Source organism: Lutra lutra, chromosome 12, assembly GCF_902655055.1.
Source record: "Lutra lutra chromosome 12, mLutLut1.2, whole genome shotgun sequence".
Lineage (NCBI taxonomy): Eukaryota > Metazoa > Chordata > Mammalia > Carnivora > Mustelidae > Lutra > Lutra lutra.
The window spans coordinates 64298417-64312052 of NC_062289.1; the positions used below are offsets into that span (position 1 = coordinate 64298417).

General features: G+C 43.3%; 1 protein-coding gene across 2 annotated transcripts in view; it reads left to right on the forward strand.

Moving 5' to 3' along the window:
* The first annotated feature begins 1969 nt into the window (after positions 1 to 1969).
* CLTCL1 (clathrin heavy chain like 1) overlaps positions 1970 to 13636 on the forward strand; it is a 96668-nt gene continuing 85001 nt past the window's right edge. For both annotated transcript variants that reach the window (XM_047697159.1, XM_047697158.1), the window contains exons 1-2: positions 1970 to 2295; positions 12832 to 13039. In XM_047697159.1, coding sequence (XP_047553115.1) covers positions 2254 to 2295; positions 12832 to 13039 — 250 coding nt within the window. In that variant the 5' untranslated portion in view covers positions 1970 to 2253. The remainder of the gene's footprint in view (positions 2296 to 12831; positions 13040 to 13636) is intronic.

The following is a 13636-nucleotide window of genomic DNA, read 5'->3' on the forward strand; positions in this document are numbered from 1 at the left end:
TATTACATTTTGCATTTCTAGAATTTCCATTTGGTTCTTTTTCAAAAACCTGTTAGGGTCATTCTTTAGAGTTTCAGGTTTCCTGCATGTATTTTCTCACATGTATTTTTAAGCTGTTGCTTAACTCTCTTAAATATAGGAATTTAGAATTGTTTGTAATAATCTCATTTTCTCAACCTTTGTGAGTCTGTATCTGCTTCTTGGTCTTCCTGGTTGCTTCTTGTGGTGGCTTGTTTCCCTGAGTGGTCATGTGGGTGGCTGGCTATCTATCTGTCTGTATCTATCTATCTATCTATCTATCTATCTATCTATCTATCTATTTTTACCATGAGTAGCTAATTACCCTTGGAATTTTATTTGTAGGATGGTCTGCAAGAACAACTGCAGAATAGATACCCTAGGCAGAACAGAAAATGCATAAATATCACCAAATTGCCCTCCTCATACCCTTATGCCACAGCATTATCCAAGTTTTTGACCTGCTAATAGGTACACAATGCACATACAAAAAGTATATAGAATATATAAATTTGTAAATATATGTATGCAGGTCACTGACCAGTGGTGACAATACTAGAATCCTTCTCAAATCAGAATGTTCAGTTCCTTTACAAGTACAGACACACAGCGAGGTCTGGACTTATTAAGAATCCTATCATTTTGCTTAACCACAATTTTCTTGAAATTCTTTCTTCTAGGATGTACATTTTTAGTTTTGACCCCTCAAAAGGCCCCCCCTTTGTGTGGGGGGAATGGTAATTTAGGGAGTGATACGAATTAATATGAAAGGATTTACATGTTTGGTGTGAAGGGTACTTGGGAGTCACAGGCATAACTGCCAAAAATGGAGAGATTTGGGTGGTACTACCCATAGCAAAAGCCAGATCTATTGTTAGATGGTGAGGCTACCCAGATGTTGAAAGGGCAGTCTGCGAAAGGTTCTTGGCTAATACTGAAAAAGTGATTTCATTTGAAAAGTGAGCAGCCTTTCTTCTTTAACATATTTTTGGATGATACTAGATTGTGAAGCTACTGTGCAAATAATTGCACAATCACTGTGTTATTCACGGTGGACTATTAATTTCTTAAAATTACCAGTGAGCAAAGGGAAGCATACAGGGTATCGATTATACTGTGGGACCCCTTACACAGAATGCCAAAGGCTTTCCCTTCCCTGACAAACCTCTTTTATGCAGCTGAGCCATCTGCATGCAAAACACATCTTCAAATGGTGCCTCAGAAAACAACTGACCGCTGGGCAAAGCAGGTGTGGGCTCTCGTTCCGGAACTGCTCCCACTATTGTGCGACCACAGCCAATCCAGGTGACCCTCCGTGGCCCCTCGTTAGTCATCTGCTGCTAGATGTGATCTTTGCAGGCTCTCCGGCCTGATGTTCTGATATAGCACACTCTATATAAATTGCATGAGCCAGGAAAGATGTTCCCTACAAGAACGAGGGCTGAGCCTTGTGCAGACACTTTTCAGCACACATACTTCCCACACTCCTTTCACGGTGTTTTGGCACATCTGTGCCTGACTGAAAAAGAGTGTCCCTTTGTTTGTCCCTCAAACTGCCCAGAGTTTGAGGTAGAACTTCCCCCACTGCCCGCTACCCCCAACACATGGAAGCCTCTAGACAAGGGCAGTCTGGGAACTTGATTTACCTCTTCTGAAAACCCTATTCCCCAGGAAACTTGCTGAGGACAGCCCACGCCTAGTCCCCGTCTGCGCACACTTGTCCTGAGCACAGCGGCCAGAGACTCGGTCCATCTTCCCGCGTACACCGGTCCCGAGTATCCGCGGGGAGCAGCCCCCGACGCGTTCCACTTTTCCACGTACACCTGCCCCATGCACTGGCTAGGGATCTGGCCCGGAACGCCCCGCCCCCTTCCCTTGCACACCTGTCCGGAGCACAGGCTGGGGTTTAGCCCGGTACCCCGCCACCTTCCCGCGCACGCCTGCCCGGGGTACGTCCCCAGGGCAGCGCAGACTGATTCTCGCTCCCGGGTGCCGGAAGTGCGGCTACGCGCGGGACTACTTTTCGCGGACCCTCAAGCGGAGGGGCGGAGGGATCCCGCGCAGGGTTCGTGCAGCGAGGAAGAACGCGTGCGGGACGCGGACTGGAGCAGTGCGCCTGCGCGGCTGCCGCCGCCGCCGCCGCTACTGCCGCCGCCCGTCTGCCCGCGTGAGGGGAGGTGCCGCCACGGCCACCACCGCCTCCGTCTCCGCTGCCGCCTCGGCCCCGCGCCCACCATGGCGCAGATCCTCCCCATCCGTTTTCAGGAGCACTTCCAGGTGAGATCAGGGCTCCGGCGCCGAGGCCCGGCCGGCTACAGGGCGGGTCGCGCGCTCCGTCCTGTCAGCCGCGCCCCCCGCCGCCCCGCCTCCCGGGGGACCGGGCGGGAGCCGCTGACTGGCCGGCCGGCCAGACCTCCAGCCCCTGGCCCTGGACCCCGACTCCAGTGGACGCGGCGGGGCGCACATACCCGGGCCGGTCGGGGTGGGCGGGCTGGTGTCTGGGCGCGCCGGCCGGTGTAGTGGGAGGGCGCGGTGGCCCGCACGTGCCGCCCCGCCAGGTGTGCTGGTCCCTGAAACCCGTTATCCGGTAGCGAAGGTAAACCTTCTCGGACGGCTCAGATCTCCGTGGCATGCTAAGAGCGCCGGGTGAGGGAAACTGAAGATGTCCCGAAATGTCTTTCAGTGCTTTTGGGAGCTGGAACCAGACTGACGAGCGGTGCGCTCGGATTCCACTCGCAAGCTTTACAACTCTGAAATCTGAATCTGAACCTCATTTCCCTTTTGCGTCTCTCGATTCTTACATCTGAGTTTGTGTCTGTTGGCTACCGAAGCCACTGGAGTGGTTTCGTGGGAGGAAGGATCGTTAAATCCTTTGACCAAAGAGCGAGAGGGATCATGGTGTGTTTTAATAAGACCCTTTCAATGCAGTAACACCCACCCCCAAAGTTTAGCTTTTTAATGAGGTCCCAGTTTGTTCTATCTCCCAACTCTCCTAATAGAGTTGTGCTTCAGGGAAATAAAAATTGGCTGTTTGTGTTTGACTGGAGGTTGTGTCCTGTCACGATGTACAGTGAGTGCTTCACTCACCTCACACGCATGTGTCACATCTATGAAGGGTGATAACGATTCTCATTTTACAAGTGAGGAGGTGGGGTAGGTATGTAGTTGCCATTGGCTCTATGCTTTATGTTAAATCGTCACAGTTCTGGGGCGCCTGGGTGCCTAAGTCTGTTAAGCCTCTGACTCTTGATCTCAGCTCAGGTCTGGATCTCACAGTTTTGAGTTGGAGCTCCCCGGTGGTCTCCACGCTGGGCATGGAGCCTCCTTTAAAAAAAAATCATCACAATCCCATAAGATCCATATGATTTTCCCTGTTTTCTGCGTGATGAAACCGGGGCACAGAGACATTAAATAAGTTGTTCAGCAAGTAAGAGCAGGAATCAGACTCAGGTCATTGTGACTATACTGCGGGATTGCAAGGAATGTTGTGGATTGGAATATCTTTTTTTTCCCCACAGCACAGAGCACTTCTAACTCTGTATCCAGATGGGAGAGGCCCTGGGAGTATAGTGAGGGGTCAGATCCTCTTATTATGCAGATTGGAAACTCGATCCCTGGAGTATTCCTCTATGGTCACTTAGTGATAGAGCTATGGTTGGTGGAGGTAGCAGTCTCCTGAACACCCATCTCTTGACAGTAATGTGAAATAGGAAAATACTACTGCTGCTGCTAATTAGAACAATACAATAATGTGAGCCATTTTATTGAGCCCTTTTTCTTGCTAATCACTATACAATGTATTTTATAAATCTAATTTAGTCTTTATCGTAACTGAGGCACAGAGTTATAGATAACTAAGGCACAGAGAGAGTGAGCAATAAAGGTAAAATTACACAACTAGTAAGTGACAGCTTGGGTTCTAACTCTGATCACTAACTCCAAAGCCTGTGCTTTAGCCACTAAATATGTTCTCTTCAGAAGGCAAGGAAGCAGTAAGACATTTTAAATTCCTATGGAAGTTCATAATGTCTTGAAAAAATATATTCTATTACCTGGAAAATACTTATGACTTATTAACATATAGGCTATGTAGATGTGGTTTGTGGTCTCCAACATTAACCAGCTGTTGAGATTTCTCTGTACTCGTTTTTCTAGTCTGTACACTCTCCCTTAGCTACAGACATTTCAAAATTTCCGCTTGTTTCTTAAATCCCTAATCCTGCCACTCCCCGTTGTTGGCAACAGATGATTGGAGAAACAGAAGCCATAAACTGGGATATTCCTCACCTTCATGCCTGCAGCCTTACAAACTTGTCTGCAGTTGCCCTTTTCTGCCTTCCTGTTATCTCAAAAGTAGTTTTGTTTTTTTTTTCCCCTTGTTTGTGTTCCGGATCCCACCTCCTTCCCTCTTTTAACAAGGCCTTCTCTTTCCTGTGTTTTCATCCATTCCCTCTTGGTGTCTTCTTCCATGTTTGTGTTTAACCATGCTCATATCTTTTCTGTCTTTACACAAACTTCTCCCTCCCTCTGTCCCCTTGAAGCTCTTATTTTACAGTTAGACATCATGAAAGAATTACCTTATCCCTCTATCACTTCCCTTATATTCCTTAATAACCTGCAGTCTGGTTTTTGCTCCCACCGTTCCTGTGCATCTATTCTTGCCAAGGTCACAAGTTGTCAAGTTGTCATACAGACTTTTTTGTAAAGACCAGTTAGTATATAGGTTAGGCCTTTGAGAGCCATGTATTGTCTCTTGAAACATAGTCTCCCACTCCCTCTTTTTTAAATTTTGTAAAAAGTATAAAACTCACTTTTAGTTGGGCTATACAGAGTCTGTAATTTGCTGGCCCTGCTCCAAAAAAAAAAAAAAAAAGAAATAAAGAGAAAGAAAAAGAATTCAAACTCCAAAACATCTTTTATAGTTGACACCGTACTTTACTGCCTCTTCATGACCCTTTCTCTGTTGCTTTTGGTCATACCACAGTTTCCCAGGGTTTCTCCTATCTCTCTGCTCACATCCCAGTTTCCTTTGTGGGCTCCTCTTGGGAATAAGCCTGGGGTCTGTCTTGAGCTCTTCTGTCTTTTCATTTTGTATGCTCTACTGGGTGATTTGTATGTATTCCCATATGCTCAGTGTTCCCAGGCAGGCTGCATATTTTTGCTGAGCCTCATAGATATATGTAGGAGAGACAATAGTAGTCCCTGGTTAAGAGCACAGACTGAGTACAAATGGAAGGGTTTGACTCTGGGCTCGGGCACTTACTGGCCAAGTGAATTTGGGCAATTTTTGTAACGTTTTTGTGTGTCCATCTCTACATCTATAATACAGAGATAAAGGGTATAGTTTTTACTTCATAGAGCTATTGTGACCATTTTGAGTTAATAAATATGATAAATGTAAGATGAGGGACAGTGTCTAGTACATAACAAAATGCTCTATTCTTGTCAGTTGTTACTGCCACTATGACAGCTGGCCCCTGCAGAAGGCCATTGGATGATCCATACGTTCTTCAAACAACACATCATGTTCCAAAATAGGGTTCTTCTTTCTTTCCAAATGTGTATCTTCTCCAGTTTCCAGCCAGGAACCTAGGAGACAGCCATGACTTCTCCCTAACCTGTTGGTTCTTTCTCCTATGTATTTTGGGCATTATTCTGCTACTCTTAGCTTGGACATGACCCTGGACTATGACGACATTGCTCACCTAAATGGCTGCACTAACTTTGTCTCTGGTCATCTACCATTAGTCTTGCCTTCCCTTCTCTAGCACAAAGGCAAAGAGATTTTCTCAAAGGCTTAAAGTTCATCAGTGAATGCTTCCCTTTTGCTTCTAGGATGAAAATGCCAGACTCCCCAATGCCTTATAAAGCCCTGTCTAATCCAGCACCTGCTCAGCTTTCTTGCTTATCACCGTCTGGTCCTTTAGGACCTTCTCTGGAGCCCAACACTCTTACCTGTGGGCTTATTGCCTCTTTCCAGAACATTCCCCCCCCCTTTTTTTTAAAATTTCATTTACTTTTATTTATTTGAGAGCAAGAATGAGAGGAAGAGTGCACAGAAGCAGGGGGTAGGGGCAAAAGGAGAAGCAGACTTCCCTCAGAGCAGGGAGCCCGATGTGGGACTTGATCCCAGAACCCTGGGCTCATGACCTGAGCTGAAGGCAGATGCTTAACTGACTGAGCCACCCAGGTGCCCTCTTCTCCTCACTCTTATTACCCAGCCAAGGCCTACTTAGACTTCTGCTTAAGTGACAGGAAGCTATCCCTGACATGTCAGAATTAGGAGCCCTTCCTGTGTGCCCCCATAGTTTTAGGGCTTCTCTCATGATGGCCCTAACCATATGGTGTATAGGTGGTCACTTCCCCTACTGGACTGCAATCTCAGGATCTCCTATCTGCAGTTGTATTACCACTACCTAGTACATAACAGGCCCTGATATCTTTGAAGGAATGAAACCAGTTCCATATTGAAATGTTTGTATAATCAGTGACTGACTAGTTGTAATGTAGATTGTCTAATAACAGTTTATAGGCTTTTCTAGGCCCTCCATATAGCTCACCTGTGACCAGTTTACTGTAAGTCTACTTTATTAAGAATACTCCTACTTATCACATTTTGTTTCTGCCACACAACCCCCGCCTGCTTTGTCTACCATATCACTTTATATTTTGTGAATCTAGTTATCTTTTTTCTGTTTTTAATTTTGGTTGGTTTCATATGAAAAATCTTGGGCCAGATTTTCCCCAGCGGTTAAAACAATTGTTTTATAATGGTCAGTGGGAAAATAGGGGAATTGGCACCTGGGTGGCTCAGTTGGTTGGGCCTCCACCTCTTGATTTTGGGTGGGGTCATGATCTGGGGTCATGGGATTGAGCCCCATGGTTGTGGGGAGGAATTCGTGCACAGCAGGAGGTTCTGCTTGGGATCCTCCTTTTCCCCCTTCCTCTGCCCCTCCCCGAGATAAATAAATCTTTAAAAAAAAACAAAAAACAAATTAGTGTATAGGAACTTTTATTCTACAATCAACTTTTCAGGAATGTACCCAGAGCAGAAGCTGTACTCCTATATCTAATGCATTATAATAAAGCATTCTTCCACTTTAGCTTGAGATTGTAGCAATTTATTTAATTTTACTTATCCTGCCACCCTCCTGTTGAGTGGAGGACTAGTTCTGCAGAAATATTTTTCTTCTGTGTACTGTTTGAACTTTTTTATATTCAGATATATAAGTTTGAAGGTTGTTGCTTTTTAAGCTGAGAATGGAAAAAAGCTAAAGGGCTAAGAACCAGTGACACCTTGATTCAGAAGAGGAATAGTTTCTAAGAGTTTTGAAATGTGACACAGCTCAGAACACAGAGAACATACAAATGCATTCCCTCAAGGTTTTGATATGTACCATATCTCTGAGGTGATGTTTTTAACAGATACAGAGTCTGCAAAGAGGATCTGTGTAAATTATAGGAGTGAGGGAGTCAGTAGTCTTAATCAGTGCTTCCCAACCTAGGCTGGGAAACACCTCTCTGGGCGCCACCTTAAACATTAAATTAGAATCTCTGAGAGATGAGGACTTTGGCCTTTCTTTCCAGATGAGTTTCACATGCAGTTGGATTGAATCAATCTTCTAGTCATTATTCATAATTAAAGAAAGCCTTTTACACATGAGTGGGTAAGGCAGGGCTCTAAGGAGTAGATTGAGCTTGAATTGAAAACAGTCATGTGGGTGTGCCTGAGTGGCTCAGTCGTTAAGCATCTGCCTTTGGGGGCACCTGGGTGGCTCAGTGGATTAATCTGCCTTCGGCTCAGGTCATGGTCCCAGGGTCCTGGGATCGAGCCCCGCATCGGGCTCTCTGCTCAGCCTGCCCCCTCTCTCTCTGCCAGCCTCTCTGCCTACTCGTGATCTCTGTCAAATAAATAAAGAAAATCTTTAAAAAAAAAAAAAAAAAGATGCTGTACTCACAGCCTAGTACATGTTTGGTTTATGTTACTATTACATTGCCATCGTATTTTGTGAAATGGTTTTTGGTATACTAAGACAAACAACACTAGGCTCCTTCTGCCCTGAAATTGTTGTGCACCCATGTAAAATGTTTTTAAGGTCTTGTGTAAACTGTTAAATTTTACCCTGGGTGGACTTGTTTTGGAAGTAGATAGTGGGCCAGCCATTTACCTTCTGCTTTTCTTATTTATGAAGTGAAGAAAGTAACCACCCAGTCACCCAGGGTGTGTGGAAGGGTCAGCCTTTGTGAGAGAATCCACAACAGTGACATGGTAATTGAGCAAATATTAAGTGAATTTGGACAGGTCCTCCTTAGAAGAATCAGTTATCACCATAGAACATATTTAAATGTTCAAAATCCCCAAACTACACAAGTACTTTTTGAGTTTATTGGGTTGAAATAGTTAACATGTGCTAAGAGGATCTTAGTCAAGGTCCCTTTCCACCAGGTTCTTGAGCAAAGTCTGTAGCTAGGGCAAAGTGTGTATGGAACAAGCTTTGAAGTCATACATATACATGGGAAGAATAACACTAGGGCAAAGTGTGTATGGAACAAGCTTTGAAGTCATACATATACATGGGAAGAATATAAATGAAAATTAAACTTTTCTGGATGCCTAGATGGCTCAGTTGGTTAAGCGTCTGCCTTCAGCTCAGTTCATGATCCCAGGGTCCTGGGATGGAGTCCCACATCAGGCTCCTTGCTTGGTGGGGAATCTGCTTCTCCCTCAGCCTACCGCTCCACCTGCTTATGCACTTGCTCTCTCTCTTTCTCTCTGATAAATATATAAAATCTTTAAAAAAAAGAAAAGAAAATTAAACCTTTCTGTTCAAACACTAGGTCTCTTTTCCCAGATGAAACTACTATTAAGAAAACCATTATATCTTTCAAAAAATGATTAAAAGAATTCTGTTATAAAATTCCCCTCCTTTTGCTTTTGTAACTTAACAGAGTTTAAAGATCTTTCTCTGAAGATTACATATAGATTGCAGCATGTATTCGACAGTATTGCTTACTAATATCCTTCTGGGGCAGTAGTTGTTGACACCAGTCACCCCATCCTATAAATATTTCTTTGCTTTCCCTTGCTGTTTCCCCGAATCTATTCCTTTCAGTCTGTTCTATATTTTCTTCTTTTGCATCTCTTGCCTGAGGCCTGCTGGTGGCCTCCATGCCAGGGGGAGATTACGATCTCTTTCGGCTGGCTAAAGAAGGATGCCGCAGAGCTGGGCTGGCAAAGTTCAATGACAAAATTAGAATCCAAGCAGATCTTAACAGGCTGGAATCCAACTAGTTGACATTTAACAGGTATAAATATAGGGTCTTATGCATTGGTTTTAAAATACAGAAAACGTACGTTGATGTAATTTGAGAGAAGTTCTGTAAAGCATGATAAAAATGTAATTTTTAAAGTACCCTGAACTAACCTAGTCCTAGAATTCTAGGTTAGTTCTAGAAAAGACCTTCATAGATCCTCATTTACAGAGCTCCCTCTTTAAGCTAGGAAAAAACTTGCTGATAAGTTTAACATATAAAATCTATATTTTTAAGTTACTTTAAAGATTTTTTTTTTAATTTATTTGACAGAGATCACAAGTAGGCAGAGAGGCAGGCAGAGAGATGGGGAAATAGGCTCCCCGCTGAGCAGAGAGCCTGATGTGAGGCTCTATCCCAAAACCCTGGGATCATGACCTGAGCTGAAGGCAGAGGCTTTAACCCACTGAGCCACCCAGGCGCCCCATGTTACTTTAAATTATTTTCTTAACTGCCTAAAACTTGTAACTTCTTTACTAATTAATTATTGAACATCCATGTGCTGGGCACAGTGATAAGGCAGTGAATGAGTCTGAGGAGACATATACAGAGGGAGAAAGGACTAGCATCTTCAAAGACAAGAGGCATGAAAACCTGGGATGTTCAGTGCAACTGGAACGTTTTGGCTCTTTGATATAGGCAATTGGTGTTTTCACCAACGGCCCTGTGTAAACACAGCTGCAACCCTCCCCATTCAGACTACTGTCCCTAAACCCCTTAAATATAGAAACCACTGGACTGTTGGATGAGTAATTTCTTTTTATGTTTTCCCCAGTGTCAGATTTGAATTTGGATTCATTTAATTGCAGGTCTTGAGAACAGAAAAGGATTATTAGATAGTGTCTTGTGTACTTTTGCTTAACTCGTGTATGGACTGTTTTAAATGTGTATCTAGGTTACCTTTCAGAGTAATTATTATAGGAATCAGGAATCCTTAGCTACAGCTTCTAACTAATGAGAAAAAATAGCTTTGAGCACACCACTTCTCTGGAATTCTGTTTCTGCATATGGAGTAAAGCTTAGCGGTATTTGATATTTTATTTCTTTACTTTTTTATTTATGACTTATTTATGTATATACAGAGAGAGAGAGAGGCATGCACACACAGTGGGGAGAGTGTGTGTGTGTGTTTTGGGAGAATCCAAAACAGAACCCTTCCCTTGTTGAGCGTGGAGCCCACCGCAGGGCTTGATCCCACGACCTGAGATCATGACCTGAGGTGAAATCAGGAGTTGGAGGCTTAGCTGACTTATCAGCCAGGCGCCCCCGTATTTGATATTTTGGATGTAAAAGTTATTTTGGTGGGATTGTCCTGTGTTTGGCTGGACTCAGTCACTAATATTTAAGAACGTACTGTGCTCAGATTGGGTATAGGTATTTCTTGATATTTGGAGTTGAAATCAGAATGTTGCCATATTAATTCAAAATGATCCCCAAACTAAGAATAAAGTGAAAATTTAGAAAATCTGGGCCCACTTAAGTGTATGAGTCTGATATGTAAAGATTTGACAGTGTTGGGTGTTGGGTGCTTGAATGTTAGGGTGCTCTCTAAATTTACTATATGCTTATATACTATAATGTTTACAATAATTCATAATAAAAAATAAAGGAGACCGTGTAGGTCTCTTGGGAACTTACTTCACCCTGTTTACTTCCCCCACCTCCCCCCTCCCCACCTCTGCTCCCAATGGAACTTTTCATTGCCCTCTTATCAGCAACTTCATATAGTTTAACCTAATAGTAATGGTTAGTCTCCAAAAGTCTGTGGGCTCTGAATAGTGTGACTATATCTTATGTATCTTACTGTTTTTGGAGTCTAGTTAGTGGCTAGTAGGTAGTATGTTTTCAGTACTTATTTATGGAATGAATGTGTGAAAATTACTTGCTATGAAAAAGTCTCGACTTTCATTCACTACATTTACTGCATTAAGCTGCTACTTCAGATGTGTGAAAATAAAACGTGAATTTCAAACAACTCAGTATTGTGGTTCAGAGCACGAGCTTTATTCACAACTGTCCCCATCATTAATCAGCATTGTGATTCTGGGAAGATGTCTTAATCTAAAAACCGTGTGTTGCATTGGTGTAAATTGTGTGTGGCATAACTTGCCTCCTGAGTTAGCAGAAAGGTCAGATGAGGTGACCTGTTGTCCTCCAGCCTGTTCTGCTCAGCAGCTGGAATACTCAGTATGTGCTAGACAGACTCTGTATCACAAGAAACAAGTAAGATATAGTCCCTGCTTTTGAGGAGTTCATGGGGAAAAAAAAATGATAGGATAAAAAATTATACTAGCAGCATGAACAGCCTCATTTGTGCTTCTTCCAAAGGCTGGTAGTTATTTTTAACAAGTCGTCCCTAATCTTTGTTGCTAGCATAAACTTTTATACAAATTCACACAGGGCAACAGTTACTAAAGGGTTAAGTCAGGAGCACTAGGGTTTGAGTTGAGCAGAACAATATTTAGAAACAAAGATGCTGGGCACCTGGGTGGCTCAGTGGGTTAAAGCCTCTGCCTTCGGCTCAGGTCATGGTCCCAGGGTCCTGGGATTGAGGCCCGCATCGGGCTCTCCGCTCAGCGGGGAGCCTGCTTCCTCCTCTCTCTCTCTGACTGCCTCTCTGCCTACTTGTGATCTCTCTCTCTGTCAAATAAATAAATAAAATCTTAAAAAAAAAAAGTTGCTTGTAGGTAGATGGGGGCAAGAGAATTTTATAGAAATAAGTATGGTTCTTCATAGGCATGATAGAAATTTCCTGAGTGTGTGTTTTCCCAAGGTTTTTCATTGAAGCTTACCTCATTAATAGGTTTTTATTTAAACCAGGCACTATCTATAAAGTGGTCTTTGGAGAAAGGTGCCTGATTTAAGTTTTACATAAGTTCAAGCAATCTGTCTACCTCCAAAATGTACTAGATCTTTTGACTTTTTATTAACCTTAGACTCACCAAGAAATATTTAAACTGACTGAGAAATCAGACTTTATGATTTGTGGGGTTGCTTTAAGGAAAAACTCTTGGTAGTTCTTTTTCATTGCTTGCTTTTGGAGAAACCAGTTTTTGTGTTTTCTTCCTTTCTGCTCTCTTTACCTGCCTTCACCTCTCCAAGACCCTCTTCCTGCTGAGGCTCTCCTTATTTGTGAGGTATTCTTTGTGGGCTCCTTCACCCCCTCCTAGCTGATATCTTCCTGTCTCTGGCACTGATGGCATCCTTCCCTCTTCCTGGTTTTATTCTTATTCTTGTGTGTTCTCATCAGCCTGTGGGATTGTAGGCTCCTTGAGAGTTGATTCATGGCCTGCAGTTGATGGCATTGCCCGTACTTACTAAAGGTATAGAAAAACAAGTCAGTGTTTGCCTTGAATAATCACTTGATTATTCAATTTTTTCTAAATTCTTATTTAACTTTTCCTCTTCCTTCTGTTAAACTTCCCTAAATAATGGGCTAGATTTAATCTGTTTCAGAGAGGAAAGACTTACTTTTAAAACAAATGTTTCTTTTCTCTTTAGCTCCAAAACCTGGGAATTAATCCAGCCAACATTGGATTCAGTACACTGACCATGGAATCTGATAAGTTTATATGTGTCCGAGAGAAGGTTGGTGAACAGGCTCAGGTAGTGATTATTGACGTGAACGATCCAATGGCGCCGATCAGGCGGCCCATCTCTGCTGAAAGTGCCATCATGAATCCAGCCTCTAAGGTGATAGCTCTGAAAGGTAAGCCTGATGGGATTTTCAGAAAGGAATTTTACCTCTCTTTACCTGCTTTGTTACCTTAAATAGCAGACTGTCAATAAACTCACAGGAAAATGTCATCAATAATATTAAACTTAATTCCAAAAGTTTTAGCCAAAGCTGTGTTTTACATACCTTATTTAATGAGAAGTTCCTGAGCACCTGAGTTTTTTGTGACGTCATGCATATAGGCAAATATAGGAGGGAGCGAATGCCCAGGGCCTCATCCTTATGACTGCTACATCTGGAAGGGCCAACACCACACTGCACATGTTCACCAGGAGGATTGTGTGGTGCCCTGGACCTCATGATGGGCTGCTTTACACTGGTGCTCCAGACATCCTAGAGTATGAGCCAAGGTACTACTTCTCTTGTGAAACACATCGATAACAGTATAGCTGTTGTTTAATAGAATTTTGCTTCCTTGAACTCAGGGGATATTGGGTACTTGAAATCTTTTTTTTTTTTTTTTTTTTTTAAAGATTCTATTTACCCGTTTGACAGACAGAGATCACAAGTAGGCAGAGAGGCAGGCAGAGAGAGAGGAGGAAGCAGGCTCCCCGCTGAGCAGAGAGCCCG